General features: G+C 50.1%; 1 protein-coding gene across 3 annotated transcripts in view; it reads left to right on the forward strand.

Moving 5' to 3' along the window:
• The window catches only part of ZCWPW1 (zinc finger CW-type and PWWP domain containing 1), a 36,724-nt gene extending 13,888 nt beyond the window's left edge, over positions 1-22,836 (forward strand). For 2 of the 3 annotated variants that reach the window (XM_054005735.1, XM_054005736.1), the window contains exons 8-15: positions 4,130-4,250; positions 9,950-10,025; positions 11,278-11,382; positions 15,959-16,042; positions 17,189-17,264; positions 18,494-18,549; positions 20,326-20,365; positions 21,451-22,836. In XM_054005735.1, coding sequence (XP_053861710.1) covers positions 4,130-4,250; positions 9,950-10,025; positions 11,278-11,382; positions 15,959-16,042; positions 17,189-17,264; positions 18,494-18,549; positions 20,326-20,365; positions 21,451-21,761 — 869 coding nt within the window. In that variant the 3' untranslated portion in view covers positions 21,762-22,836. Of the gene's footprint in view, positions 1-4,129; positions 4,251-9,949; positions 10,026-11,277; positions 11,383-15,958; positions 16,043-17,188; positions 17,265-17,375; positions 17,483-18,493; positions 18,550-20,325; positions 20,366-21,450 lie in introns of all 3 variants that reach the window. The other variant, XM_054005737.1, reaches the window with a different exon arrangement.
• The last annotated feature ends 3,825 nt before the right edge of the window (positions 22,837-26,661 follow it).

Consider the following 26,661-nt stretch of genomic DNA (forward strand, 5'->3'; position numbering starts at 1 on the left):
GGCGCCGTGACCCCCCCAGCCAGCAGGGGACCATCCCGGCGAAGCTCGCCGGCCAGCAGAGGATCCTCCCAGCGACGTTCGGCATCCGTGGAGCGGAATTGGCTGGAATGGGAGAAAGAGCTAAAACTGAGAGAGCTGGAGGATCGTGAACAACAGAGACAGCATGAACGGGAGGAGAAAGAGAGACAGCATCAGCGTGAAGAGAGACAGCGTCAGCATGAACGGGAGGAGAAAGAGAGACAGAGACAGGAGAATGAGAGACAGCGTCAGCATGAAGAGAGACAGAGACAGGAGAATGAGAGACAGCGTCAGCATGACCTGGAACTGGCGAGATTGAAGGGCAGCGAACCCCCGGCTGCGGTGAGTGAGGGGGGACCCAGGACTGCACGGAGCTTTGATAAGTGCATCCTGGCCCCACGCAAGGAGGGGGAGGACATGGATGACTTCCTGGAGGCCTTTGAGACGGCCTGCGAGCTGCACCGGGTTGATCCCGCGGACAGACTCCGGGTCCTTACCCCCTTACTGGACCCCAAAGCCGTGGCATTGTACCGCCAACTGGGAGAGGCAGAGAAAGGGGACTACGAACTATTCAAAAAGGCCCTGCTACGTGAGTTTGGGCTGACTCCTGAAATGTACCGGGAAAGGTTCCAGAGTCAAGATAAAACCCCTGAGATCTCATATCTGCAACTAGCCGCCCGCATGGAAAGATACGCCAGCAAGTGGGCTGGTGGGGCCCAGACGAAGGAGGACCTGATTAAACTGCTGGTACTGGAGCAACTGTATGAGCGGTGCCCATCCGACCTGAGGCTGTGGTTGGTGGACAGAAAGCCAGAGAACCCGCGACACGCAGGGCAGCTGGCCGATGAGTTTGTAAAGAGCCGGTCAGGAGATAGAAGGGAGGAGCCCCAAAGGAACAGTCCCACCACAACGCAGAGAGAGAGTCACCATGGGACCTCCCCGTGGGAAAATACAGAAAAACCCCATCAGAGGGGAACATCCGGCGTCAGGACCATCCGACCCACCCGGGGGGACCCATGGGACATGGGCTGCTACCATTGTGGCCAAAAGGGCCACATACGGGCCCAGTGCCCTAGGCTCAGGGACAGACTGAGCAGACCGAACCCACAGAGGGTTGACTGGGTAGAGACCCAGCCCGGCGAAAGGCAGCATTCCCAGGGAAGGGGGGCTGGCAGAGTACCACCTGCTAAGGAGGGAGGAGAGCTCCAGGCCAGCTCCTCTAGGGGGCTGGATGCTCCAGATTCAGGGTTTTTGGTTTATATGGTAGGCGCGGGGCTGTCCCTCCGGAGAGAGTACCTTGTTCCCCTGGAGGTGGATGGGAGGAAGGTCAATGGATACTGGGATACGGGCGCAGAGGTGACGCTGGCCCGGCCCGAGGTGGTGGCCCCAGATCAGGTGGTGCCCAACACCTACCTGACCCTGACGGGGGTGGGCGGAACACCAGTCAAAGTGCCCGTGGCAAGGGTACACCTGAAGTGGGGGGCCAAGGAGGGCCCCAAGGATGTGGGGGTACACCCGTATTTGCCCACTGAGGTATTGATGGGGGGGGACCTGGAGAACTGGCCAAGCAACCCCCAAAAGGCACTGGTTGTGACCCGCAGTCAGAGCCAGCGAGGGGCACTGCGCCCTGGCCTTGGGGGGGGTGCCTTGCCTGAGGCACAGGACCCTAACCTGGTGGGGAGGGAACGCCCAGGGACACGGCTCAGGGAGGCTGCAGCTTCAGGCCCAGCGGGCGAGGAAGAGCAGGTGGCCATCCCTGTCCCAGCTGCTGAGTTCCAGGCCGAGTTACAGAGAGACCCCTCCTTGCGGAAGATAAGGGACCTGGCCGACCTCAATGCGGTACAGACCATGGGACGAGGTGGCCGGAAAAGGTTCCTGTGGGAGAAGGGGTTCCTGTACCGAGAATGGGCTCCCCCAGGGGAAATGGAGTCAGGGGGGATCAGGAGGCAGCTGGTGGTACCCCAGAAGTATCGCCGCCAGCTGCTGTGCCGGGCCCAGGACATTCCCCTCGCAGGGCACCAGGGAACCTGGCGTACCCAGCAGAGGCTGCTACGGAGCTTTTACTGGCCTGGGGTCTTTGTTACTGTCCGACAGTACTGCGGATCCTGTGACCCCTGTCAGAGGGGGAGGAAGGCCTGGGACAAGGGGAAAACAGCTTTAGGACCCTTGCCCAGCATAGAGGAGCCTTTCCGGAGGGTGGCCAAGGTTAAAAGGGCGGCTCTAAACCAAGAGAGCCCAAAGCACAGACCTCCAGACTGGAGCGCTGGGAGAAGACCACAGCCCAGTTGGAGCCCCAGAGGTATGGGGGTGGGAAAAGGGCACAGGCCGCATAAACCTTCCCACATGCGAACTGCGAGTGCCATCAAGCACCCCCGACCTAAGGGGGGGCATGAAACTGGAGGGGCCTGGTGTAATTCTCACCAAGGAATGGGAGGGATGCGGGGGCATCCATGGGAACGGGGGTAGGTTCGAACTTCCCCGGGTCACTGGCTAAAGTGACCCTGCTCAGTTCGGTCTCGAAGGGGGGAGAGATGTGACGAACTGGGCCTGTTCTCACTGTGGTCTGTGAATGCTGACAGGGGAGTGTGACTCGGATGGTCTGCATCGGGGGATGTGAGTCTGCCCAAGGGAACATACCTGAGCTTGTAACATGAGAACCCAGGAAGGGGTTGGAGGCAGGTGACTCCGGGGCCCGGGAAACTGAACAAAGGCTGTGGGAGGGGTCGCTAAAGGCAGAGTGTGGGGGAAGCAGGCTGGAGAGATGGCTGGGAGGCAGAGATGGCTCTGACCTCCCAAGGGGGGCTGGGCTGGGATGGCTGGGGACCCCAAGATGGACCTAACTGAGGGGGTCCCTGTTGTCTGTGCCTGCAAGACCTGTCTTGGACTGTATTCCTGTCATCCAAATAAACCTTCTGCTTTACTGGCTGGCTGAGAGTCGCAGTGAATCGCAGGAAGCCGGGGGTGCAGGGCCCTGAGTCCCCCGATACTCCGTGACACGGCCTCTAGGTCACCAGCTCAAATCTAGCCCAAGCTGCTAGTGATTATTTGATTGGTTGTCGGGGGGGAACAAGTTTGTTAGCTTCAGTCTAAATTCTAAAGCACAAGTGTCCTTGTCACAAAAATCCTCCACAGTAGGGCCTAGAAAGCATCTTTTCCACGCCATTCTCCTCCCATTTAGTCACACAAACAAGGGACGTTTAGGGCTGGATTTCCCACAAAAGCTCTCCTTCCCGCTGGCCTGAGAGCTTTGGAAACCCTTTGTAAATGGGTTTCGCTCTCTTTTGAAAACCCAGTCCTGGTTGCAAGCGCCGAGAAGTCTTGAAATTTGTCCTGGTTGGTGCTGAGGCTGTAGATCCAATCCGATTGCAATTCTAAGGCAAAAATCACCTTTCCGTTGTTCCTGCTCCGACAGGCCAGGAGCATTTCTCCTCTAGGTGTCCTGACATTCAGAATTAGCAAATCATTCATTGGCTTCAGTGCAACCAGCAATGCCGATTTCCACTAGCTGAGGATAAACAGATCCTTAGACTTTTTAGGGGCCATTCTGAGCACATAGTCTGACTTCCTGTGTAGCACAAGGTGAAGAATTTCACCAAGGATTCCTGCATAACTTCCGTTTGAGCTATAGCAGGTCTTTGAGAAAGACAGCCAGTCTTCATTTAAAGCCTCCGAATGATGGAAAATCCACATGTCTGCTAGATTAAAAAAGCTGTCTAGTATTAGAAACCTTTTTCCCCATGCAGGTACTTATAGACTCTGATGAAGTCAAGTCTTAACCTGCTCCTTGAACTAAACGGATTGAGTTTCTTTAGTCTCTCATTGCAAGGCAGGTTTCATTTCGACAAGGTTGAATGCTTCGTTCTGGTGTTACGTGTTTGACTTTTGTATTATGTTATATTACATTATATTATATTAGATGAATCAAAACAATAAAGTCAAAACAAAACGATACGGTAAGGTTGAAATGAAATATTTCATTTCACGAAAAATTCTGATGTTTCTACTTCGCGCCCCGATGCGAGATTAAACAAAATGTTGCAGTTCTCAGAGTTTCCCGTGGGAGGCTATTTCCTGCTCAGCTGTGACGGTTGATGTGGTTTGTTTATTGCAGACCTGCAGTACAAAAGCTGCGATGTACCCGAGGAGATGTGGTTGGGATCTGAAAACGAGGTCGTCTATGCTACCTACGTGCCTGGGTCAATCATATGGGCCAAACAGTTTGGCTATCCATGGTAGGTGTCAATACTGCTGGTAAAATGTTAAGCCACTTAACTATAAACAGAGGTAGAAGCTTTTGAAAACAGACTGCACAGTGCACTTGTAAAACATACAGTGTGGCCCATTTGGGATAGAGCCCTGGATTGGCACTGCAGAGACCTGGGATCTATTCCTGGCTGCCAAGTGACAATGGCAAAATTACGTCACCGCCCCGTGTCTCAGTTTCTCCTCCCAACCTTTGTCTAGTTAGATAGTCAGCTCTTGGGTTAGTGACTGTCTCTCACGCTGAGCCTGGCACAATGGGAGCCCTGATCTCAGTTTAGGCCTCTTGCTGTTCCTCTCATGTAAATAATTTAAAATAACACAATAGCACTATTGGAGATCGGGGCCAGGTGCTGCACAAGCAGGTAGTGAGAGACAGGCTAAATAAATAAGACAAGCACAACAGGGTTATTTTTCTGAACGGGGAAGAGCTGGGGCCTAGAGACATTGGGGCTACGTCTTCAGTGCACAGATAACCTGGGCTCTTACTCGGGTGTTTGCCCTATCCCGGCTCCCGTCCACACACAAAATCCTCTGCCCCGAGTTTAGTGGTGCTTTTGAATCTGGCCTGGCTGTGTGCTCAGAAGGACAGACAGGTTCGCGTTCACCCACAATTCACTGGGGAGAAATCATAGAGTGGCTCAGCTTACTGCCGTGTTAAGGACCAGGAGATGCGCCCCTGAAGCCCTGGCAACACACGGGGCATCTCAGCACCGGGGAGAACTCAGCACCCTCGGATGTGGCTCTGCAGAGTGGCTGCTTGCGCCTGGGCTAGGCTAGACAGACAGAGACTGAGGCAGAGCTGTGAATCAATGGGTGAGTCCCACTGCAGTACCTTTCCAAATCCCTCCCACCCACGGCCTCTGCTGTTACACAGGGAAATACTGGTGCCGTGGGCCTCTGAGTCAGACATAAAACCAAAGATCACATCTACCCTTCACAAGTAAAATTCCCACTGCTCATTCCATTTTGCTTCCCCAAATTGTAGAACTGATGAATGAAATTGTTTTTAATTGTTTACTTTATTAATGTAACTTCATAAGTAAAGTTTTATGAATGAAACAATATTCATTCATAAAACCGGTTACCCCAATAACTGGCTAATTAACAGTTAAGATGCTTGTTAAGAGCCATAGCTGTTCAGTCAGCTGTCTTTGTAAGTTTCACTATCAATCCAATTCCTGCTTAAATCACTGAGACTTGCACTGTTTCAGTATTGTAACTTCTGTTCACCATTTCATAGAATCATAGAATATCAGGGTTGGAAGGGACCTCAGGAGGTCATCTAGTCCAACCCCCTGCTCAAAGCAGGACCAATCCCCAACTAAATCATCCCAGACAGGGCTTTGTCAAGCCGGACCTTAAAAACCTCTAAGGAAGGAGATTCCACCACCTCCCAAGGTAACCCATTCCAGTGCTTCACCACCCTTCTAGTGAAAAAGTTTTTCCTAATATCCAACCTAAAACTCCCCCACTGTAACTTGAGACCACTGCTCCTTGTTCTGTCATCAGGTACCACTGAGAACAGTCTAGATCCATCCTCTTTGGAACCCCCTTTCAGGTAGTTGAAAGCAGCTATCAAATCCCCCCTCATTCTTCTCTTCTGCAGACTAAACAATCCCAGTTCCCACAGCCTCTCCTCATAACTCATGTGCTCCAAACCCCTAATCATTTTTGTTGCCCTCCGCTGGACTCTTTCCAATTTTTCCACATCCTTCTTGTAGTCTGGGGCCCAAAACTGGACACAGTACTCCAGATGAGGCCTCAGTAATGTCGAATAGAGGGGAACGATCACGTCCCTCGATGTGCTGGCAATGCCCCTACTTATACAGCCCAAAATGCCGTTAGCCTTCTTGCCAAAAAGGGCACACTGTTGACTCATATCCAGCTTCTTTTCCACTGTGACCCCTAGGTCCTTTTCTGCAGAACTGCTGCCTAGCCACTCGGTCCCTAGTCTGTAGCAGTGCATGGGATTCTTCCATCCTAAGTGCAGGACTCTGCACTTGTCCTTGTTGAACCTCATCAGGTTTCTTTTGGCCCAATCCCCTAATTTGTCTAGGTCCCTCTGTATCCTATCCCTATCCTCCAGCGTCTCTACCACTCCTCCCAGTTTAGAGTCATCTGCAAACTTGCTGAGGGTGCAGTCCACACCATCCTCCAGATCATTAATGAAGATATTGAACAAAACCGGCCCCAGGACCGACCCTTGAGGCACTCCGCTTGAAACCGGCTGCCAACTAGACATGGAGCCGTTGATCACTACCCGTTGAGCCAGATGATCTAGCCAGCTTTCTATCCACCTTACAGTCCATTCATCCAGCCCATACTTCTTTAACATGCTGGGGGGTGGGGTGCCCATGGGAAGGAGGGGAGGGACCCCACGCGGGGGTGTCCCTGAGGGGAGGCAGTGGGAAGATGACCCTGGGGGGGAGGGGGTCCCAGGGGGTGGGGTGCCTGTGGGAAGGAGGGGATGGGTCCCAGGTGGGGGTGTCCCGGAGGGGAGCAGTTGGAAGATGACCCTGGGGGGAGGGGATCCCGGTGGGAGGGGCCCCAGGCGGGGGTGTCCCAGAGGGGAGGGGGTCCCAGGGGGAGGGGTCCCAGGCGGGGGTGTCCCAGAGGGGGGCAGTGGGAAGATGACCCTGGGGGGAGGGGATCCCAGGGGGAGGGGCCCCAGGCGGGGGTGTCCCAGAGGGGAGGGGATCCCGGGGGGAGGGGCCCCAGGTGGGGGTGCCCGGGGAGGAGGGGGTTGGAAGATGACCCTGGGGGGAGGGGATCCTGGTGGGAGGGGCCCCAGGTGGGGGTGTCCCAGAGGGGGGCGGTGGGAAGATGACCCTGGGGGGAGGGGATCCCGGTGGGAGGGGCCCCAGGTGGGGGTGTCCCAGAGGGGGGCAGTGGGAAGATGACCCTGGGGGGAGGGGATCCCGGGGGGGGGCAGGCGGGGGTGTCCCGGAGGGGGGCGGTGGGAAGATGACCCTGGGGGGAGGGGATCCCGGGGGGAGGGGTCCCAGGCGGGGGTGTCCCAGAGGGGGGCGGTGGGAAGATGACCCTGGGGGGAGGGGATCCCGGTGGGAGGGGCCCCAGGTGGGGGTGTCCCAGAGGGGGGCGGTGGGAAGATGACCCTGGGGGGAGGGGATCCCGGTGGGAGGGGCCCCAGGCGGGGGTGTCCCAGAGGGGGGCAGTGGGAAGATGACCCTGGGGGGAGGGGATTCCAGGGGGAGGGGCCCCAGGCGGGGGTGTCCCAGAGGGGAGGGGATCCCGGGGGGAGGGGCCCCAGGTGGGGGTGTCCCGGGGAGGAGGGGGTTGGAAGATGACCCTGGGGGGAGGGGATCCTGGTGGGAGGGGCCCCAGGTGGGGGTGTCCCAGAGGGGGGCGGTGGGAAGATGACCCTGGGGGGAGGGGATCCCGGTGGGAGGGGCCCCAGGTGGGGGTGTCCCAGAGGGGGGCAGTGGGAAGATGACCCTGGGGGGAGGGGATCCCGGGGGGGGCAGGGCCATTTATTACACTTGCCTACAGTGTAACTTCTGTTCACTGTTTGCCATCCATTATACTTGTCTATATTGTAACTTCTGTTCACTGTTTGCCATATTGTAATTCAAACCCCATTTTAAAACGCTTACTCCATTTTGTAAGGGCTTGCTGCAACCTTCATTTTTGCAAACCCTGCTGTAATCTTATTAGTTTAGTTTAGATGTGTGAATGAGGTATGTATGGATGATGGAATCAACCTCCAGCGCCAGCCTGTCCTGATTAAATAGAGTTCAAACACCAACGGCTGAAGATGCAGACAAGAGCCCTAACAAAGTAAGAAGAATCCACCCTAAAAAGAAAAAAGTACAATAGAAGGAAGATCAAAGCCCGGTCCCAGGCTGAAAGTCATGTCTGCAATTGACGGGTGATCAATCACCAAACCCAGAGGCAGCGTGACACAGCAAGACCTATAGACTCTGGATTCAAACTAAAGCCTACAAAAAAGGATGGGTGAGATGGAAAACTTTGGAGGAGGGTAACATTCTGCTGCCAACATGGAAGGGCATCGGTGCACCCGACAGAGACCCAGCTTGTCCGTGTGCCCGGCTTTCCTGGCCAGTTACCGCCACAAGCTACGAACCCAAGCTGCAAACTCAAGCCACAGACTCAAGCAGGACTGGTAACTATGCAGCAGCTGCAGAACACCTGATGGATGTGTGTGTGTGTGTGTGTGTGTGTGTAGGTATTAGGTATAATGTGTGTGTGTATTAGGATTAAAATATTAGTTATTGGTCATAAATCAAATTATCATAATAAATGTGGCATCTTTATCTTGTCCCCTTTAATAAGATCCTGCTAGTTTTTATTGGTATAACAAAATTCCCCCTTCCAGTTTCAATGGGCTATGAAAATCTTTCTTCATCTCCCACCCCAAAGTGCTAAGCAGTGTTACTGTGCACCGTTTATCTGTTGCTGTGCACCACCTCAGAGGTGGCTGCGTCTCAGCACTTGGTGAGGGATACCTATATAAGAAGCCATCCTACCCAGAAGCAGTTGCATCTCAGGACTGGATGAGGGTTCCCTGTATAGCCTTTCTGACCGAGAGGCGGCTGCATCTCAGTGCCTGTATAAACAGCTGCCCCACCCCAGAGGTGGCTGCATCTCAGTGAAGGATCCCTGTATAAACAGCTGCCTCATTCCACCCCAGAGGTGGCTGAATCTCAACAGTGGGGGAAGTGATACCCATGTAATATGTGTATATCGGTGTTTCAGATGTCCTGTGATCTTCACAGGGTGAAAGAGACTAGAAATGCCGGCAGATATCAGTTGTGTGGCAGCACGGTGTGCTCACACCCCCTTTTGGGACGTGCTCATTAGCCCACGCCCGCTTGGGGAGCCAGAGGCTGGGAGTACAAGCTGCAGTGCAGAAGGCCTGGCCTGCCTCCCATATGATCTTGTTTTATTCCACGCCGGTGGGATCAAAGAGATGCCAGCAAAAAAAAACTCCAGTTGAGACTGGCTTGCTGCAGTCTTTACAACAGCTGACTGCTGGAATCCCTCGCCCTTTCTGGGCACTCTGCAGCCGCAGCTGCTGTCTTCAGCTGAAAAACACAGACAGCGGGCTCTTCCCCTGACAGGAAGCTGGCAAATCTCAGTTGCTCAGCGTAGGCTCCCCCAGGCGCTTTGCCCCTGCAGGGAGATGCATGCTGGGAGACCCATGCACGGGCGGGCGTTTGCCTGAAATTTAAGGGCGCTGGGCTTAAAAGACAATCGATTCTTACTCTCTAGGACTACGCCGTCTAGAACGGGAACAGCTCCCAGTTCCTCTCCCGTTGCTGTTAGCGGGAGTTTTGCCAGGCCCGTGAATTTAAAGGTTTTATGATGGCAGACAGCTATTAAAACCTCAGGACCTGAGCAACAAAAAGGTCGAGGCTATACTTACATTTTTCCAGCACAGGGATGTCGGTTAGGGGTGTGATTTTTTATTTTATTTTATTTTATTTTATTTTATTTTATTTTTTTTTTTTTAACCGACTGAGCTATGCCAGGGAAGGGCCTGGGCTATATTGAAAAGTTATGTCAGCATGGCTGCTTTGGTCAGGGGTGTGAAAAAGCCTAGCATAGACGCAGCTGTGACTGTTAAGGTAGGCCTGATCTACACTAGAAAATTAGGTCAGCTTAACTTTTTTTGTTGTGCATGCAGGTGGCCTGCCATGGTGGAGTGTGACCCTGACATCGGGGAGTATTTCCTCTTTTCATCCCGGTTGGATTCTCTTCCTGTAAGCAGTATTGTATTTTACACAAAGGGGTCACACACTTTGTGAACTCATTACACCCACCAGAGGGCGCCATTCCTCCCACAAGTCCCCTGTGTGCCACCCTCCCATCCCCTTCTATGTTGGGGACTCCCTACAGCTCCCCATCCCCATGCCAGTGGCTGTGTGTGCCCCCCATTCTCCTTACCCCTGTTCCCACCTCTCCTCCCCATGGCAGGGCTCTGTGTATACCCCTCTGTCATGGAGTCACTGGGCAATGCTCTGGAACTACTCCATATGAAGCCAGTCAGGACTCTGGGGGAGCCTCCTCTCTCAGAGCAGACTGTCTCCAGGGCAAGAAGCTTACACAGCTTCGGCCTTCCTGGGTCTGACCTCAGAGCATTCAGCATCCCCTGCCCCACCGTGCGCTTTCTGCAGCGAGTCCGCCCAGGCGGGGTCCTGGGGAAGCCAGAGGGTCCTGCACCCCAACTTTGCAGTCAGACACGACTCTCAGCCAGCCGGTAAAACAGAAGGTTTATTAGACGACAGGAACATAGTCCAGAACAGAGCTTGTAGGTACAGAAACAGGACCCCTCAGTCAGGTGCATCTTGGGGCCAGAGCCCCATCTGACCCCCCTCCATTTCCCCAGCCAGCTCCAAACTGAAACTCTTCAGCCCCTCCTCTGGCCTTTGTCTCTGTCCTGGGCCAGGAGGTCACCTGATCTCTTTGTTCTCCAACACCTTCAGTTGGCACCTTTGCAAAGGAGGGGCCCAGGCCATCAGTTGCCAGTAGACAGAGTGTCGGCCATTCTCTGTGCAGATAGCATCAAACTAACCAAGGCTCTGCAACAATCACACCCCCTTATCCCACCACCTAGATACTTAAGAAATGCATAGGGGAAACAGAGGCGCACACACAGTATTCAGAGAAAACATTAAGAACATTCCCACTTCGTCACACCCTCCATACCTTTCTCCCTCCCCCATTATAACAGACTTCCCCATCTCCTCATATTACCGGTGTGGTTGACACAGCTTCTGCTGAGTCCATATTCACCTTGTCTGGTCATTTATCAGCCTCACAGAACAAAGGTTGCTGTCTCTGCAATCCCATGCCAACCAAACCTTTCATCCCACTGAAAGGGTTATCTCACTGAGGACATCAACCAGACACCATGGATTTAGCAGGGACACCTCACACACCTTGTCTGTCTCTAGGAGTTAATGTAACAACCTGACACAAAGTTAATTCAGTCCTGTCCATTTCTCTTTTCAGTCCAAGTACCATGTGACGTTTTTCGGCGAATCTGTCAGCCGCGCCTGGATCTCTGCGCCCATGCTGAGGAACTTCCATGCGTTTTCCACAGAGAGCCTGGGTTTGGTAAATAGCGGGTTCCCCCAAGGATCTGCCCCGGGACCAGGGCTGTTCAACACATTTGTAAATGATCTGGAAAAGGGGGTGAACAGTGAGGTGGCAAAATTTGCAGATGATACAAAATTACTGAAAATAGTTAAGTCCAAAGTAGACTGCAAAGAGTTACAAAGGGGTCTCATTAAACTGGGTGACTGGGCAACAAAATGGCAGATGAAATTCAATGTTGATAAGTACAAATTAATGCACATTGGAAAAAATAATCCCAAAAGGATGGGGTCTAAATCAGGTTGTTAACACTCAAGAAAGGGATCTTGTAGTCATTGTGGATCGTTCTCTGAAAACATCTGCTCAATGGGCAGCGGCAGTCGAAAAAGCTAACAATGTTAGGAACCATTAGGAAAGGGATAGATAACAAGACAGAAGATTTCGTAATGCCATTATATAAATCTATGATACACCCATATCTTGAATACTGCGTGCAGATCTGGTCACCCCATCTCAAAAAAGATATCTTAGAATTGGAAAAGATGCAGAGAAGGGCCACAAAAATGATTAGGGGTATGGAACAGCTTCCGTATGAGGAGAGATTAAAAAGCCTGGGACTCTAGAAAAGAGACGACCAAGAATAGATGTGATAGAGGTCTATAAAATCATGAATGGTGTGGAGAAAATGAATAGGGAAGTGTTATTTTCCTCTTTGCATAACACAAGAACTAGAAGCGACCCAATGAAATTAATAGGCAGCAGATTTAAAGCAACCAAAAGGAAGTATTTCTTCACATGATACACAGTCAACCTGTGGAACTGCTTGCCAGGGGCTGTTGTGAAGGCCAAAAGTATAACTGGCTTAAAAAAAAAAAATAGATAAGTCCCTGGAGGATAGGTCCATCAATGGCTGTTAGCCAAGATGATGAGGGACACAACCCCATGCTCTGGGCGTCTGTAAACCTCCTCCAGAAGCTGGGGCTGGATGACAGGGGTTGGATCACTTGAAATTCCAGTCCCATATCCAAGGCCAGACGGCCCAGATTCTCACAACACCACAGCGATGTTTTAAGGTGGTGCCAGGTCCAGGAGGCAGTCGATTATGGAACTGGTGTATCTAAATGGATTAACGGATCATCTGACCAGATCCTTCAGTTTAGACCAGGCTTGGTCTCTCAACACAAACATTCTGGCCTGAGTGTTTCACGTAGGAGGTTTTCCATCCGTGGACCTATCAGCAACTTGACAGAACAGGTGATGTCCCTGTGACGGTTCTAGGCTACCCAGGACTGTGAGTTGCTGTCTTCCCCCCCAGCTCCAGCAAGAGGGAGACTGGGTGACCTCTCCCTGACATATCCGGTCTGTTAGCTGCCCAGCAGTGTCCTCTTCCTTTTCCTTTGCCTTGCAGGTTAACAATACCGGTAGGTGCACTCCCGTCCCCAGGCCCCTTCGAAGCATTCTGCTGTAGTGTCCAGCCTTCACACTCCCCAAAACACCAGCTTGTTTGAGTCAACTCAGGCTTGCCTTGTAAATAACGCAGCACTGAGATATATTTATAGTGAAACCAATCGTAAGTGTGTTATCAAAGATCAAGATTTAAGAGATAGCGAGCGAGGATAATGGAAACAGAAGGGTTACATCTAAAATAAAACCGTAACATGGTTCTTAGAGACTAAACAGGCTAAATCAGTTTATCTTGCCCAAATAGCCTTTGCAGCATTGCAACCAAGCCTGGCTGAGATCCCATTTTCATGAATGTAATCGCACTGCCTGATCACATCCTCGGTGTAGAATAAAGTGGTGTCTCCCTTAGCTTCTCCTTATATTCTCCAAAGCTCATTGTTAGTACCTCAGAGTTGGGATGATCTCCAGTGTGCTGCCTACCGGCCGCATTCACATGCCCCCACTGACTTCATGTGTAAATGGCTCCTCATCATGTTAACTTATAATGCTTATTTTACATGGGGACTGACAGAGACAGGGAGAATAAACATCCTTTGTCAGGAGAAACCTGCCTTAACACGGACTTTGGGAACTCATTTTTAGCATACATTCATACATAACTCCTTACATCATATTTGTACGTGCATTTCACATTGATGTAGATGACCCTGCCTTGCATTTAAGACCTTACATGACCTTGGCTTGCATTTAAGACCTTACGTGCTATTCTTTGGTGACTCAGAATGTACGGACTAGCATCAGGATATTCTTGTTACCTCCTTGCCAGTTGGGTCATAGTCATAGTCCCCATTCCTGCTCCAGAACATCTCACAGCCCTGGATCGTTATCGGACACTTTCCTATTTCTGTGGGACAAGGACCTCCTGTGTGTTTTCTCACCAGTACTCCCCATGGTCATTATCAAACTCAAGCAAGAGCACAGCCAAATAATCCGTATAGCTCCTGCTTGGTGGAGACAGACATGGTATCAGACCTCAGCAATCTGTCCATACTGTCACCAGCGGCCAAAGATCTCCTGACGCAGAACCATGGACGAGTGTTGCAGATCTTCAGCTGTTGCACGTCACAGCATGGTTCATCAGCGGTTGTGTGTAGAGTAAACCCATTTCTCAGCAGCTGGAGGAAACCTTCCATGGGAACTACCTACGAAGCGTTTCTCTATTTGGATGGCTCTCCATCATGTGTCTCCAACTCAGGCTAACGTTCACACAACCCTGGACCATCTTTTGCAAATTAAGTAGTCGGGTTTAACGCTCAACTCTGTTAATGTGCGTCTAGCGACCATTTTGGCTGGTCGTCCTTGAATAGATGCCAAGGCTGTTTTTTCCTCACCTGTTCGCAATCAGATCCTTGAAAGGTCTCGATAGATTATTCCCGGCGGTCAGAGAACCAACACCATCTTGGAACTTGACTTTGGTCTTGTCTGCTCTTACGGACCCTCCTTCTACGCACTGTGCTCTTTTCTGCACCTATCAGCAAAGGTCACATTTTTAGTGGCCAATAGACTAGATGCGATGGTCACAGATCCACCGTACACAGTTTTCTACAAGGACAGGGTCCAGCTTAGGCCGCACCCTAAATTCCTCTCCAAGGTAGCCTCTGACTTGCACATAAACCAATCTGTCCACCTTCCAAGTCTTTCCAAAGCCGCATATCACCAAGGATAAGAGAAGACCCTCCCAGACTCAGTGTTCGTCGCACGTTGGCTTTCTACCTGGACAGGACAAAGCCTTCCTGGCATTTTCCCATCTCTTCGTGTCACATGTGGAACGCATGAGGGACGTCATCTGATAACTCAGAGATTGTCCATGTGGATCCCCAGCTGCATTACCGTGTGAGTAACGCCTCCTGATAGACTCACGGTGCCCTCCAACAGAGCAGCCGCAGCCTCGGCAGCCTTTCTGGCACACCTCTCAATTGTGGACGTTTGTCAATCCACACTTTCGCTGTCGGCCGCTTCGAGGCAAATGTGGACAAGGCAGTCCTGCTGTCCCTCTTCTGATGAGACTCCAAGTCCCTCTTCCTGGCGTATCAGATCGAGAATCAGCTACAGTGTCATGGACTCAGAGAAATAAAAATGGCTACCTACCTTCTGATGACTGTTGCTTCTTTGGGCTGGATTGTATACGTCCATTGCACGACTCACCTTCCTTAGCGTAGCATCTGCTACTGAGTTCTGGTGTGAAGGAACTGGAGGAGGGATGGGGCATCTCTGCAGTTTATACCCTCACGCACAGCTTAAGTAGTTGGCATTGGGTGGGGCTGCCCCTACGGGCACCCCTAGGGAAGACTCTCCGGCACTGATGCACAAGGCCCACGCACACCCGCAGCCATGGAGGTCAGGTCATGAGCAGGGAGATCTAGTTCCTGCCGCTCTGTATCACACGCAAGATTCTTTTCTGCCCCTTTTCCCCCTCCATTTTTTACGGCTTTGCTCTATTTTTTCAGTCCCTTTAAAAACCAGCTGGTGCGTAGCCGTTTAGGAAATGTGCTTCCTCTTGATTTCTAGATAAGGCGAGCGTGTCTGTTTGCAGTCCTGTGATTCATTGTACCCATGGCCTTTGGGTCAGCAGGACTTGCTGACGCTGTGGGTTCAATTCTTTGTTTGTCTAGAGGGTACACGCTTTGGCACAGGGACTGTTTCTCGCTCTCTGAGCCGGGCACAGCACACTGGAGCCACAATCTCTGACTGGGCCTTCTGGGTGCTAAGTTAGTGCAAGGAAAGGGTCACACGTGTAGTGTCCTGAGTAGTGAGCTCCTCGGATGCCTCTATTCTCCCTCAGGGGTTCTAGGTGTGCCACCCTGCCGTCTGCCTCTGTTTCAGGGACTTTGGGCCTCATATTGGGGGGCTTTGTGTGTCCCTCATTCCTCTTCCCCCCATACCTAGTGTCCCCCAATTTCCCCACATGGGGGACGGACCAGGACCCAATTGTTCTAGACAGTTGAACAAACATCTGGTGCTGTTCCTCTCCTCAGGGGTCAGTTTTTCCCCTGGCAAGGAGCCGGTGGTACCAGAAAGATTTATGCCCTGCCCTGTCTTTCTTATTGTCACTGGCCCTGGTGGGGGAGTGACAGAGAGAAAGTTTTGGCGCGTTTTAGGCGCTGTGGGAAGACCAGCCGTCTTGCTCTTTCAGAAGACGCTCAGGAGCAAAGATTCCCGCCAGAAACTGGACTCTGCTGTGAGGATGGCGAAGGAAGCCGAGCGGATCAGCATTCAGGTATGAACCCTGCCGGGCTGCTGAGGTCAGACCAATCAGCATCCACCCAGCATCTTTGCAGGTTTCCCTGTGGGCCCCCGCGGGTGCTGGATGAGGGGGAACGCTTGCTTGCCCTTTGGATCTGGGATCAGATAGGCTTCATCTTCACAGCATGGTTAACTCGTATTAGGTCGATCAAGTGCTCCTGTTAACTTAGGGTGACCAGATGAGAGGAAGAAAATATCAGGACACAATGGGGAGGTGGAGGAAAAAAAACCAAACACCGGAGTGCCACTGGCGGATCAAAGAGTGGAAAAAAAAAAACAAAAAACAAAACTCCACCGGAGTGCTGCCGACAGAGCGCGCACACACACACCCACACACACAAGAAAAAGCAGAGTGCTGCAAAATATCAGGCCAAATCGCGTCGGGACGTGGGACAAACACCTAAATATCGGGACAGTCCTGATTTTATCGGGACGTCTGGTCGCCCTATGTTAACTCGACCCCATCCACACACATCACTCGTCTTCTGTCATGCTAGTAACTTGAGCTTGCTGGGATACAGGCTAAAGCCTGAATGAGGGGGAGCTTGGAATAAGGACTCCTGGGTTCTATCCCCAGCTCTGGTTGGGGAGTGGACTCTAGTGGTTAGAAAAAAAGGGGGGCGGGGAGTCAGGACTCCTGGGTTCTCCTCCCCTGTTGTTTCTCCTTGGGCAAGCATCTGGTGATTTAGTTTCCCTCGGAGGGGTATCGTGAAGGTTAATCATACAACGGTTGTAAGATGCTTTGAGATGAGGAGGCGTGGGCTTGTCTACACAAGGAATTATTCCTGAGTCACTGAGCCTGATTAACTCCCTGTGTAGATGCTTTTGGTTCTGGAAGAAGAGGGCCTTATTCAGAATGCGGTAGTGGTTCTTTATGGCTATGGGGCCGTTTCCTGGTCCCTTGTCCACACACTGTCCTCTAAACACCTAGACGCCATCTCGGAGCAGTGGGTCTTGTCTGGAGTTCTCTGTCTGCAGTCTCTCATGTTGACCCTACGACCTTTGCCCCATTTGTGCTTTTGAAGTTAAGTCCTTTGTTAAATCAAGGGGCAGTCAGTGGACTCCGCTAACCGCTCCCAGGATTTCAGCAAATGTCTCTTTTTTTCTTCCCCTCCCTCAGGAGAGAGTGATGAGATTTGGGTTCATCAGTCAATCCGGTGAGGGAGGATTGCTAGAAGCTCACGAGGACTCGGAAGGTATCGTGCTGTAGCCTGGAGCTTTCCCCCTCAATATTCTCCAGGTCAAATTGCAAATTGTTGAAGAATTTCACCCAGGTCCCGCTGTATTGACCCCACTAACTTGTGCAGGACAAAAGGATCTTCCAGTCTGGATCGGAAGAGAGGAAGCGGTGGGGAATCCACTGCTGCCCTGGGAAGTTAATCACCCACACGGGGAAAAAATCGGTGCCTTGTTTGTGAGTTGAACGTGTCTGTCTTTAGCTTCCAGACGCTGTTTTTTTTCCACCTTTCTCTGCTAGATTAAAGAGCCCTTTAGTACCCCGTCTTTTCTCCCTACATCGCGATCAAGTCACCTCTCCATTTTCTTTTCATAAGCTAAATAGAGCACGCTTCTTTACGTCTCTCACTCTCCGGCATTTTTTCCAGCCCTCCAATCCTTTTGGTAGGTCTTCTCTGCCCCCTCACCAGTCTTTCAACATCCTTCTGATGATGATCTTGTCTGACCTCCTGTATGATAGAGGCCGCAGAACCTCATGTCATTCTTTGTTTATTTAGACTGTAAACTGTTTCAGGCAGGGACCGCCAGTGCTATTGTAAAGCAAATCATTTCAAAATAATGGTAATTCTGGTCATTGGTGTCTATCTAGCAGTGGGTCAGGATTGCATTCAGCACTCCCGTCTCAGAGGGGCTAAAGAGGCAGATGTAATGAAAATCCCAGCCTTCAGTGGCTAGAGTCCCTGCTAAGTCTTGTGTGGTGTCGTCCTGTAGCATGATTTTCACTCAAAGGAAACATTAAAGGCCTGTGTTTTAAAGGAGGTCTGATTACAGGATTGTGGTGGTCCCATCTGGCCTTAGAATTTATGAATCACTCCCATTTTTAAATGGGGAAACCGAGGCACGGAGAGAAGTATGTGATCTGCCTGAGGTTCCACACAAAGTTTGTGGCATGGCAAGGAACTGAATGAGGGCGAGATCGGTAGCAGGAGCTACCGGTGCGGCCCTGTGGCCAAAAGTAGCAGCAGGGTAGTTTTAGTCCCGCTGTATTAAATCGCCCGGGCGGTGGAGCAATTGCCTCCTTTGCCCCTCCCCCGGGCTTGCTGCCGCCAGTGGCGCTCCCTTTTGGAATAACGATACATCTGCTAGGATTTGACGCTAGAACCAGGAACGCTGGTTCAAATCTTCAGTAAGTTTGTCGTAAGATTTTAAAACGTGCTCTGGAGAGTGAGTTACTGTTCTTGTCTTCTAGAGCTATTCAACGTGGCTAGTGAGGAGAAGCAGCCCTGCGATGGAAATGAGAATATGGTACGTCAATCCGGAGATGGGAAAAGATGGTTTAGAGGAAGGGGGTTTGTTCTCTTGTCTCTCCATTGATTCCGTCTCACCCCCCCACCCACCCTAACAAAAATGCCATATAGTAAATGTGCCACCGATGCTTTCAGCTACAGCCGTGCCCATAAAGATTATTGGACTGTTAGCCCCTAGGGGAATGCTCAGTTTGTTTAGTTTATACAAGCGAATAAGAGAAGATCTCGCAGACAAAAGCAGAAGGAGTTCCAAGGGCTGGCTGCTGTAGCGTCTTTAAATTGAGGAACTTCAAAAGACCTTCAAAGAAGACTGGATTTCTTCCTAAAAGATACTGGGATTTGTGCAACCCACTGTGACGGAGCAGGGAGCGGGACAGATTTGACCTGGGAATGTTGCAGGGGGGTTGCAGTGGGGATGTGGGACTTCCCTTGAAGGAAGCTACCTGAGCTGTAACCTGAGCCAGGAGGGGCTGGGGAGAATTAACACCTTCTGCCCGGGGAGACTGAACAAAGGAGAGGAGGAGCTGGGGGGAGGGGGAAGAGAGGAGCTGCAGGAGGAGTTTTGGTTTGGTTTCAGTTTTGGGCTGGGTGGTGCAACGCAGGGAACCCCAAGCTGGGGTCTAAGCTCCCTGAACCTCCCAGAGGGACCTAATTGAGGGGGTCTGGTCGTACCTCCATGCTCTGCTTGAGACTGTGTTCCTGTCTTTAAATAAACCTTCTGCTTTACTGGCTGGTTGAGAGTCACAGTGAATCTCAGGAAGAGGGGTGCAGGGCCCTGACTCCCCCACACTCCGCGACACCCACGTTCGATTCACTCGCTCTGTGACTTTGCATAAGACACTTACATCCTTGTCTACACGAACAATTAGTTTGCAGCATGCTGGGGTGTGAATCTGGCATGAGCTAATTGTCCACGTGGACCCTGCTAATTTGTATTAACAATTAATTAATTTGCTTTGAGCTAATCAGTGAGGACTACATCAAGCCGCATCAAGGAACTGTACGATTCATTCATTTCTTTTTAAGATTTGTGTTTCAGTTAACTGCCCTAACAGAGAGAAAATGAGCTTACAGTGTAACAATGATTTAAACATGTCACGTGTTGGCACATCTACCACATCCCTGGGTCAGTAGTATTTCCAGGGGTTAATTACTCTTCCTGTTAAAAATGTACCCCATAGTTCCAGCCTGCATGTGTCGTGCATTGGGTCTTGCTCTGCTTTTATATGTTGGACTAAAGAGCCCTTTTCAGAGATCTTCTTTCAGAGATCAGCTATTCATAGACTGGGATCATATCATCTCAGATAAGCTAGATAGACCACGTCCTTACTATGTTGCTACAAGGCGCCTTTTCCAGCCCTCAAATTGATCATAGATTATCATGCCAGAGGAGACCATCTAGTCTGACCCCCGGCATAACCGAGGCCATGGGGCTGAATTAATCCTCATCGCTCTTTTCTGAACCTACACTTCTACCCCGATATAACGCTGTCCTCGGGAGCCAAAAAATCTCACCGGGTTATAGGTGAAACCGCGTTATATCGAACTTGCTTTGATCCGCTGGAGTGCGCAGCCCCGCCCCCCCGGAGTGCTGCTTTACCGCGTTATATCTGAATTTGTGTTATATCGGGTCGCATTATATCGGGGTAGAGGTGTATTTCCAATTGGTCAACACCCACTTAAAGTGTGGGCATTGGAGTTGGACCCAGCATGGCAGAATAATATATATATAATATTCTCTTTCATGTCTGACTAACCAATACTTGGGTTCTAGGTTGCGACTTCAGATTTCAAGGAGAAAACCTTTCTGAAAGGTTAGTGATACAACCCAGCTACTCCTGCAGTGGCTTTCAACGCCAAGTAAGGTAAAGTAACAAATTAAGAAAGGTTGGGGTGTGATACTTAAACTAGAATTGCTCGCTCTCCTACTATCCTGGCTTTTACGGGGAAGGAGGAATTGGGAAGTTTACTTTCAGTTGCCTTAAATTCATGTATACTTGTCCAAATCAGCCAGGATGAAATTCGTATCCGCTTCAGACAGCTGACCGTTCCTTCCCGAACAGCACCATCACTTGTTGTTTTTGAGGGAGGCATGGTCTACTGGTTAGTATTGTTATAATTACTTCTAGTGCATTGTGCCAGGCTCTGTACAAACACAGAACACAAAGACAGTCCCTGCCCCAAAGGGATTACAGTCTAAGTATAAGACAAGAGATAGAGACAGACAGAAGGATGAATACAAGCAGACAATGAGGCAATGTGGGTTAGCATGGACGGCAGATGTCTTAGCATACGGTAAAGGAGAGTTTTGAGGTGGAATCTGTAGGTGGATAAATCTGGTTGCGTCCAATTGGAAACAGAGTGCTTTTAGTCTCAGTTCAATTCCCTCCCGTCACGGCTGGCACCAGCTGGCCTCCTGTCTAGCAACTTCAGCCATGAGGCCAAGGATTGAATGGACCCAGAGATCAGAATCCCCTCCAGCCACCACGGGGAGCAGTGTAAGCACGCTGGAGTAGGAGTGCAAATCAGAAAAGCTGGTAGTGGACGATAGGGGATGGATCACTCGATGATTCCCTGTTCTGTTCGTTCCCTCTGAAGCGCCTGGCATTGGCCACTGTCGGAAGAAAGGATACTGGGCTAGATGGATCATTGGTCTGACCCAGTATGGCTGTTCTTATGTAGTAATGGAGCCTTTAATGGATTTATCTCCGCATTCTGTCCCCGTGCCATAGGGACCTTGTGGGAAAAGTTTGGAGAATCCTGATCTATGAGGCTACGTTGACGCATCACTTGATTTCCCAGTGGGAGAGGAGGGGAGGGTTTGTGGATCTCCGATATGATTAATTCTTCCTTTTCCCTGTTGGATTCTGAGGATTGCGTTGGTCTCTCTTCTTTGCAGGCCTTAAGAAGAAGTTCACCGTTCCGGGAAGCAACAGCTCAGGATCCAGCCAGCCCAAACCGCCAGCAAGAGGCAACAGAGTTAACCTGACGCTGTCCTGTCAAGACAGCTTGAAGCTGGAGCTGGTGAAGATGTTACAGGTGAAAGACAATACCACCAGGAGCCACCCACGGTCAAGTAGCAGTGATGAGATCTTTGAGGAATTCCAGGAAGTGGGGGAGCTGGAGAAGGCCAAGGAAGCACGTGGGAGCCAGGAAGCGGAGAAAAACGAATCGTCGGAAGAGTGTTCCCTGGTCTTGTTTGAAGAATAGCCATTGAAATAACAAACCTGCCACGGGGCACCAGAGCTACCTCCCTGAAGGTTGTGGGGATTAGAGAAAAATTAGAAAGCGCTCCAGAAAAGTGGCCGCTAGGAAATTCAATCTAGTTTAAACTTGATTTATGTTTGATGAAGATCTGAGACCATTGGGACAGCAGACATGGATTTTAACATCCAGCTCTGGCTGTAAAGGTTTCCCTCTCCTCCTTCTCAAATATTCATCTGTAAAGATGGGGGGGAAAATCCACAATAAGTGATTTGACCTCCTTTCTTAAAACTTAGGGTGCTGGATCTTGTTTAATTCTTCCAGCCTCGTGTAGTGTGTCATTTCCTTAGATTCCATTGGCAATGAATGATTTTTAAAAACAAAACAAAACAGTTTTTGATCACTCAAGGAATTGGTTGATGGGGGTTGGTTGACGGGGTCAGATCTTCAGCTGGCGTACAGCGTCGTCAATGGAATTACACGGATTTACATCAGCTATAGATAGACCCCTGTGTATACATTGTTGCATTTATGTGTAAAAGTGGTACATTAAGGCTGAGATTTCCAAAGTTGCCTGATGAATATGGATGGTAAAATTGACAGGAACTGGGTATCCAGATCTGAAAGCATTTGGCATCATCAGAGTCCTTGATCTAGATTCCCATGTTACTGTTCTATAATCTGTTATGTTCTAACTCCAGTGATACCTGGACTTCCTAGTTGCTACTGTTGAGTTTAACTAGTTACTGGATTTGTGGTTTTATGTTTATCTGTTACAGACTTGTAAAAAAGACTGGCTTGTATTCATCCACTAGGGTGAAATTTGCCCTGTAGAGAGAACCAACCCATAAATTAGACATAAATAGACTTTATCCACAGAGATAAATTACACTCAGAGTTTAGCCCAAATTAAGGGTTGAATAAAGGTGGCAGAACTAGGACTAAGGAGTTTATGTCTGTGACCACCATCAGGTTAAACACTCGTTTACATGTTAATAAAATCCTGCAGTCAGGCTGGGTTCTTGTTACCTGGATGTAGATAAGCTAAAGTGTGATTAAAAATCCAGTTCTTGGTTCATTACAGTGTCTTTAACTCCATTGTTTTTAATGTTGCGTCACAACCTTGGTTTTCCACACCAATCAGAGTAGCTTGACTAAGTAATGACTTAGACATGACATAATCATCTACAGATATTTGAAAGGAGCAAGGGGAGTCACAGGGGTCTGGGAAACAGAATGTAGGGAATCTAGAATCGTTCCTAGGATGTAGCAGATGTGATTCAGCAAAAGGTTCTCTGATTATTCTTTAAATCTCGACACACTTAGTTAGGTTCCTAGTACAACAAAGCTTTGATTGCCTTGCTTTTTTTGTAAGTGTGAATTTTATACTGGGCCTCTTAGTTTTAAGGTAGCAGAATATTGAAGAACTGAACAGTGTTTTACTCTAGCCAGCCAAGATGATAATAAATCCATAGGAGCGGATACCCAGCTAGTGTAAATTGATGTCCGACTAGAGATCATTTGATAAAAGACCACTGCCCATCATGCTGACCAACATTATGGCATTGTTTCCTTGTGTCTGTCTCTTGCCACTTGTCCTAGACTTAGACTGTCAGCTCGCTGGTGCAGGGATCATCTTTTATATTTTCTAGACTCTAGCACATGGAGTCATTTCTTAGCTAGTCATACAAACAAAGAAGACTAGGGTTGGAAGGGACCTCAGGACATCATCTAGTCCAACCCCCTGCTCAAAGCAGGACCAATCCCCAACTAAATCATCCCAGCCAGGGCTTTGTCAAGCCTGACCTTAAAAACCTCTAAGGATGGAGATTCCACCACCTTCCTAGGGAACCCATTCCAGTGCTTCACCACCCTCCTAGTGAAATAGTGTTCCCTAATTTAGGAAACACTATTTCACTAGGAGGGTGGTGAAGCACTGGAATGGGTTCTCTTGGGAGGTGGTGGAATCTCCTTCCTTAGAGGTTTTTAAGGCCTGGCTTGACAAAGCCCTGGCTGGGATGATTTAGTTGGGGATTGGTCCTGCTTTGAGCAGGGGTTTGGACTAGATGATGTCCTGAGGTCCCTTCCAACCCTGATATTCTATTATTCTAATATCCAACCTAGACCTTCCCCCACTGCAACTTGAGACCATTACTCCTTGTTCTGTCATCTGCCACCACCGAGAACAGCCGAGCTCCATCCTCTTTGGAACCCCCCTTCAGGTAGTTGAAAGCTTCTGTCGAATCGCCCTTCACTCTTCTCTTCTGCAGACTAAATAAGCCCAGTTCCCTCAGCCTCTCCTCATAAGTCATGTGCCCCAGCTCCCTAATAATTTTCGTTGCCCTCTGTTGGACTCTCTCCAATTTGTCCACATCCCTTCTGTAGTGGGGGGACCAAAACTGGACGCAATACTCCAGATGTGGCCTCACCAGTGCCGAATAGAAGGGAATAATCACTTCCCTCAATCTGCTGGCAATGCTCCTACTAATACAGCCCAATATGCCGTTAGCCTTCTTGGCAACAAGAGCACACTGCTGACTCATATCCAGCTTCTCATCCACTGTAACCCCTAGATCCTTTTCTGCAGAACTGCCGCTTAGCCAGTCGGTCCCCAGGAGATCATCTCTCCTCCGTCTATCTTGGCTGGCACGTCGTCAGTTCTGATGGTGTGGTTTTCTCAACATTTTGCCTAGTTTTAAATGTCTCAAGCAATGAGAATTGAACCAGTTCTTTGTGGAGAACATTCCTGAGTCTAAAGGCGTGACACTTTATCTCGGACTGTCAACAATTCATTACATCTCACCATTACGTCTCGGTGGGGTAGGTATTTATTGTATTGTTATGATTTAGTATGACTGTAACAATCAGAGCCCAACCAGAATCAGGGGCCCTATTGTGCCAGGCGCTGCATAGACCCTCTTACTGAAATCACTTCTTTGTTCGAGATCAGTGCCCCCCTCATGCCGGGTGCTTCCCCCACCCAAGGTCAGGGCCTCCCATTGTGCCAGGCATTTTTCCACATGAACTCACAGTCTTGACTAGACAGAGGGGCAGAGAAAGGAAATGACTTGCCCAAAGTCACACCGCAAGCTTAGTGGCAGAGCCTGGGGGTAGCACAAAAGAACCCAATTTCACCCCTCCGTTGCAAAAGCCAGACACCGCTCCTTCCAAGTGTTCAAAACGCTGCGCCAAGCCAACATTAATCCCCACTGCTCAAAAGCGTCACCATCCTGTCTCTCCTCTTCACGCTCACTGCCCTCGCTCATCCACCGCTGCAGGTACAGTAACTCAGTTGCCTGCTCTCAGGCGCTCAGCCTAACTGCTTTTAAAATGCTAGCGCCGTACAATGCTGGCATTGTTGTCATGCCAGGAGTCAGTCCTAGCAGCTACATCATGCAGCAGCTGTGTTTAAAAAAAAAAGGGCACCCCCCCCCCCAAAAACCAACAACAACGTATAGGCGTTTTTCTTGAAAGTTTTCAAAAGCAGAAAACCGGGATTGAGATCAGATTCCTGAGCAGAAAAGCTGAAGCCATACTGTAGATTATCCCCAACAGCTCGGGGAAGGTTAGGGTTTACTTGCCAATGGCCTTGTGGCCTGTGAATTTTGTTGCGTGTATTGGGTTTTAAGTGAGCAGTGGTCAAAATTCATGAGGTCATTAATCGCCCACCCTGTTGCAAATGTGCTTTATTTCGTATTTGAATTAGTTTGGCTTTAACTCCTGTGGCCACTGGTTCTTCATGAGTCTAATTCTCAGTCACGCTATCGGATGCATAAAGGGGGGCCTCAGGTGTCTGGATCAAGGTTGTCAGGCTCAATTTGGGGCAGAGGGCCAGATTCCATGATAAATTTAGGTCACTGCTCTCTCTCCTTTGCATCCTTTCTTTCCCCATCCCTCTTTTCTCTGCTTCTCTCCTTCCCCGTCTGTCTCTCTTCTGTTCTTCCCTCTGCATTTTTTACCCCACCACAGCAGCTCCCAATTTCCAGCCCACTCCCACCTACTGTCGCCCCCATTCCACCTGCTAAAACTATCCTCTCTGAAACATGCCACATCAGCACCGAAAATCGCTGAATTTTAGAGCTGACATAGCATGGAGAGTGACAGCGTTTCAGGCTCTCTGCAGACTCAGGCAGCATTGTGTCAGTTACGCTAGGGGCGGTTCTCTCCTTTCAGACCGTTTGTCTCCGGCTGTCACTGTGTCAGTTACACTCAGGGCTTTTCTACCTCTCGTTGCAATTGGTTCAGGCTCTCTGTAGACTCAGGCAGAGTGCCCCCTGTTCTTTCAGACACTGTACGCATTCATAGAAAGAGCCCCTGTCCCAAAAAAATTAGTTTAAATAGAGGGGAAACTGAGGCACGTAGCACAGATGAGACCTGGCAGCAAAGTGGAAATAAGACTCAGGCCTCCTGACTTGCAATTTAATGTCTTATCCACGACACTTCTTATACCATGAAGAAAAGTGACGGGAATTTCCTAATTGACCAAAGCCACGGAAGATCAAAATTTAGGCCGGCGTTGTGATCCTGTATCCCATCCCAAAATTCGCTGTCAGGGGGTCACAGATGTATGAGTGTGCAGAACTGATGCGTTATGCTTAATGCCAGGGAAATCCTCATGGCTAAAGTATTTGGCCCCTGGCTGTCGAAGTAAATTCCCAGGCAAGGTCTGAATCCACCCCCACCCCCCCTTTCCTTCTGTCATTTGCTAAATATTTAGACCCCGTTGTATCATGTTGTGCTGGTTTATTTACATCTCCCAGATTCTGTGCGGTTTCCTCTCAGATAAATCACGGCGCGTGATTTGTAAAAGTTTTTTTTGCTTTTAAAGAAAGACCTGGGCTCTGGGAAAATATGTTTCTCTTGAGGTGCAGGAAGCCTCTCCATGATGCATCAATCACAACCTTCC

This window comes from Malaclemys terrapin, chromosome 15 (genome assembly GCF_027887155.1).
Source record: "Malaclemys terrapin pileata isolate rMalTer1 chromosome 15, rMalTer1.hap1, whole genome shotgun sequence".
Classification (NCBI taxonomy): Eukaryota; Metazoa; Chordata; order Testudines; family Emydidae; genus Malaclemys; species Malaclemys terrapin.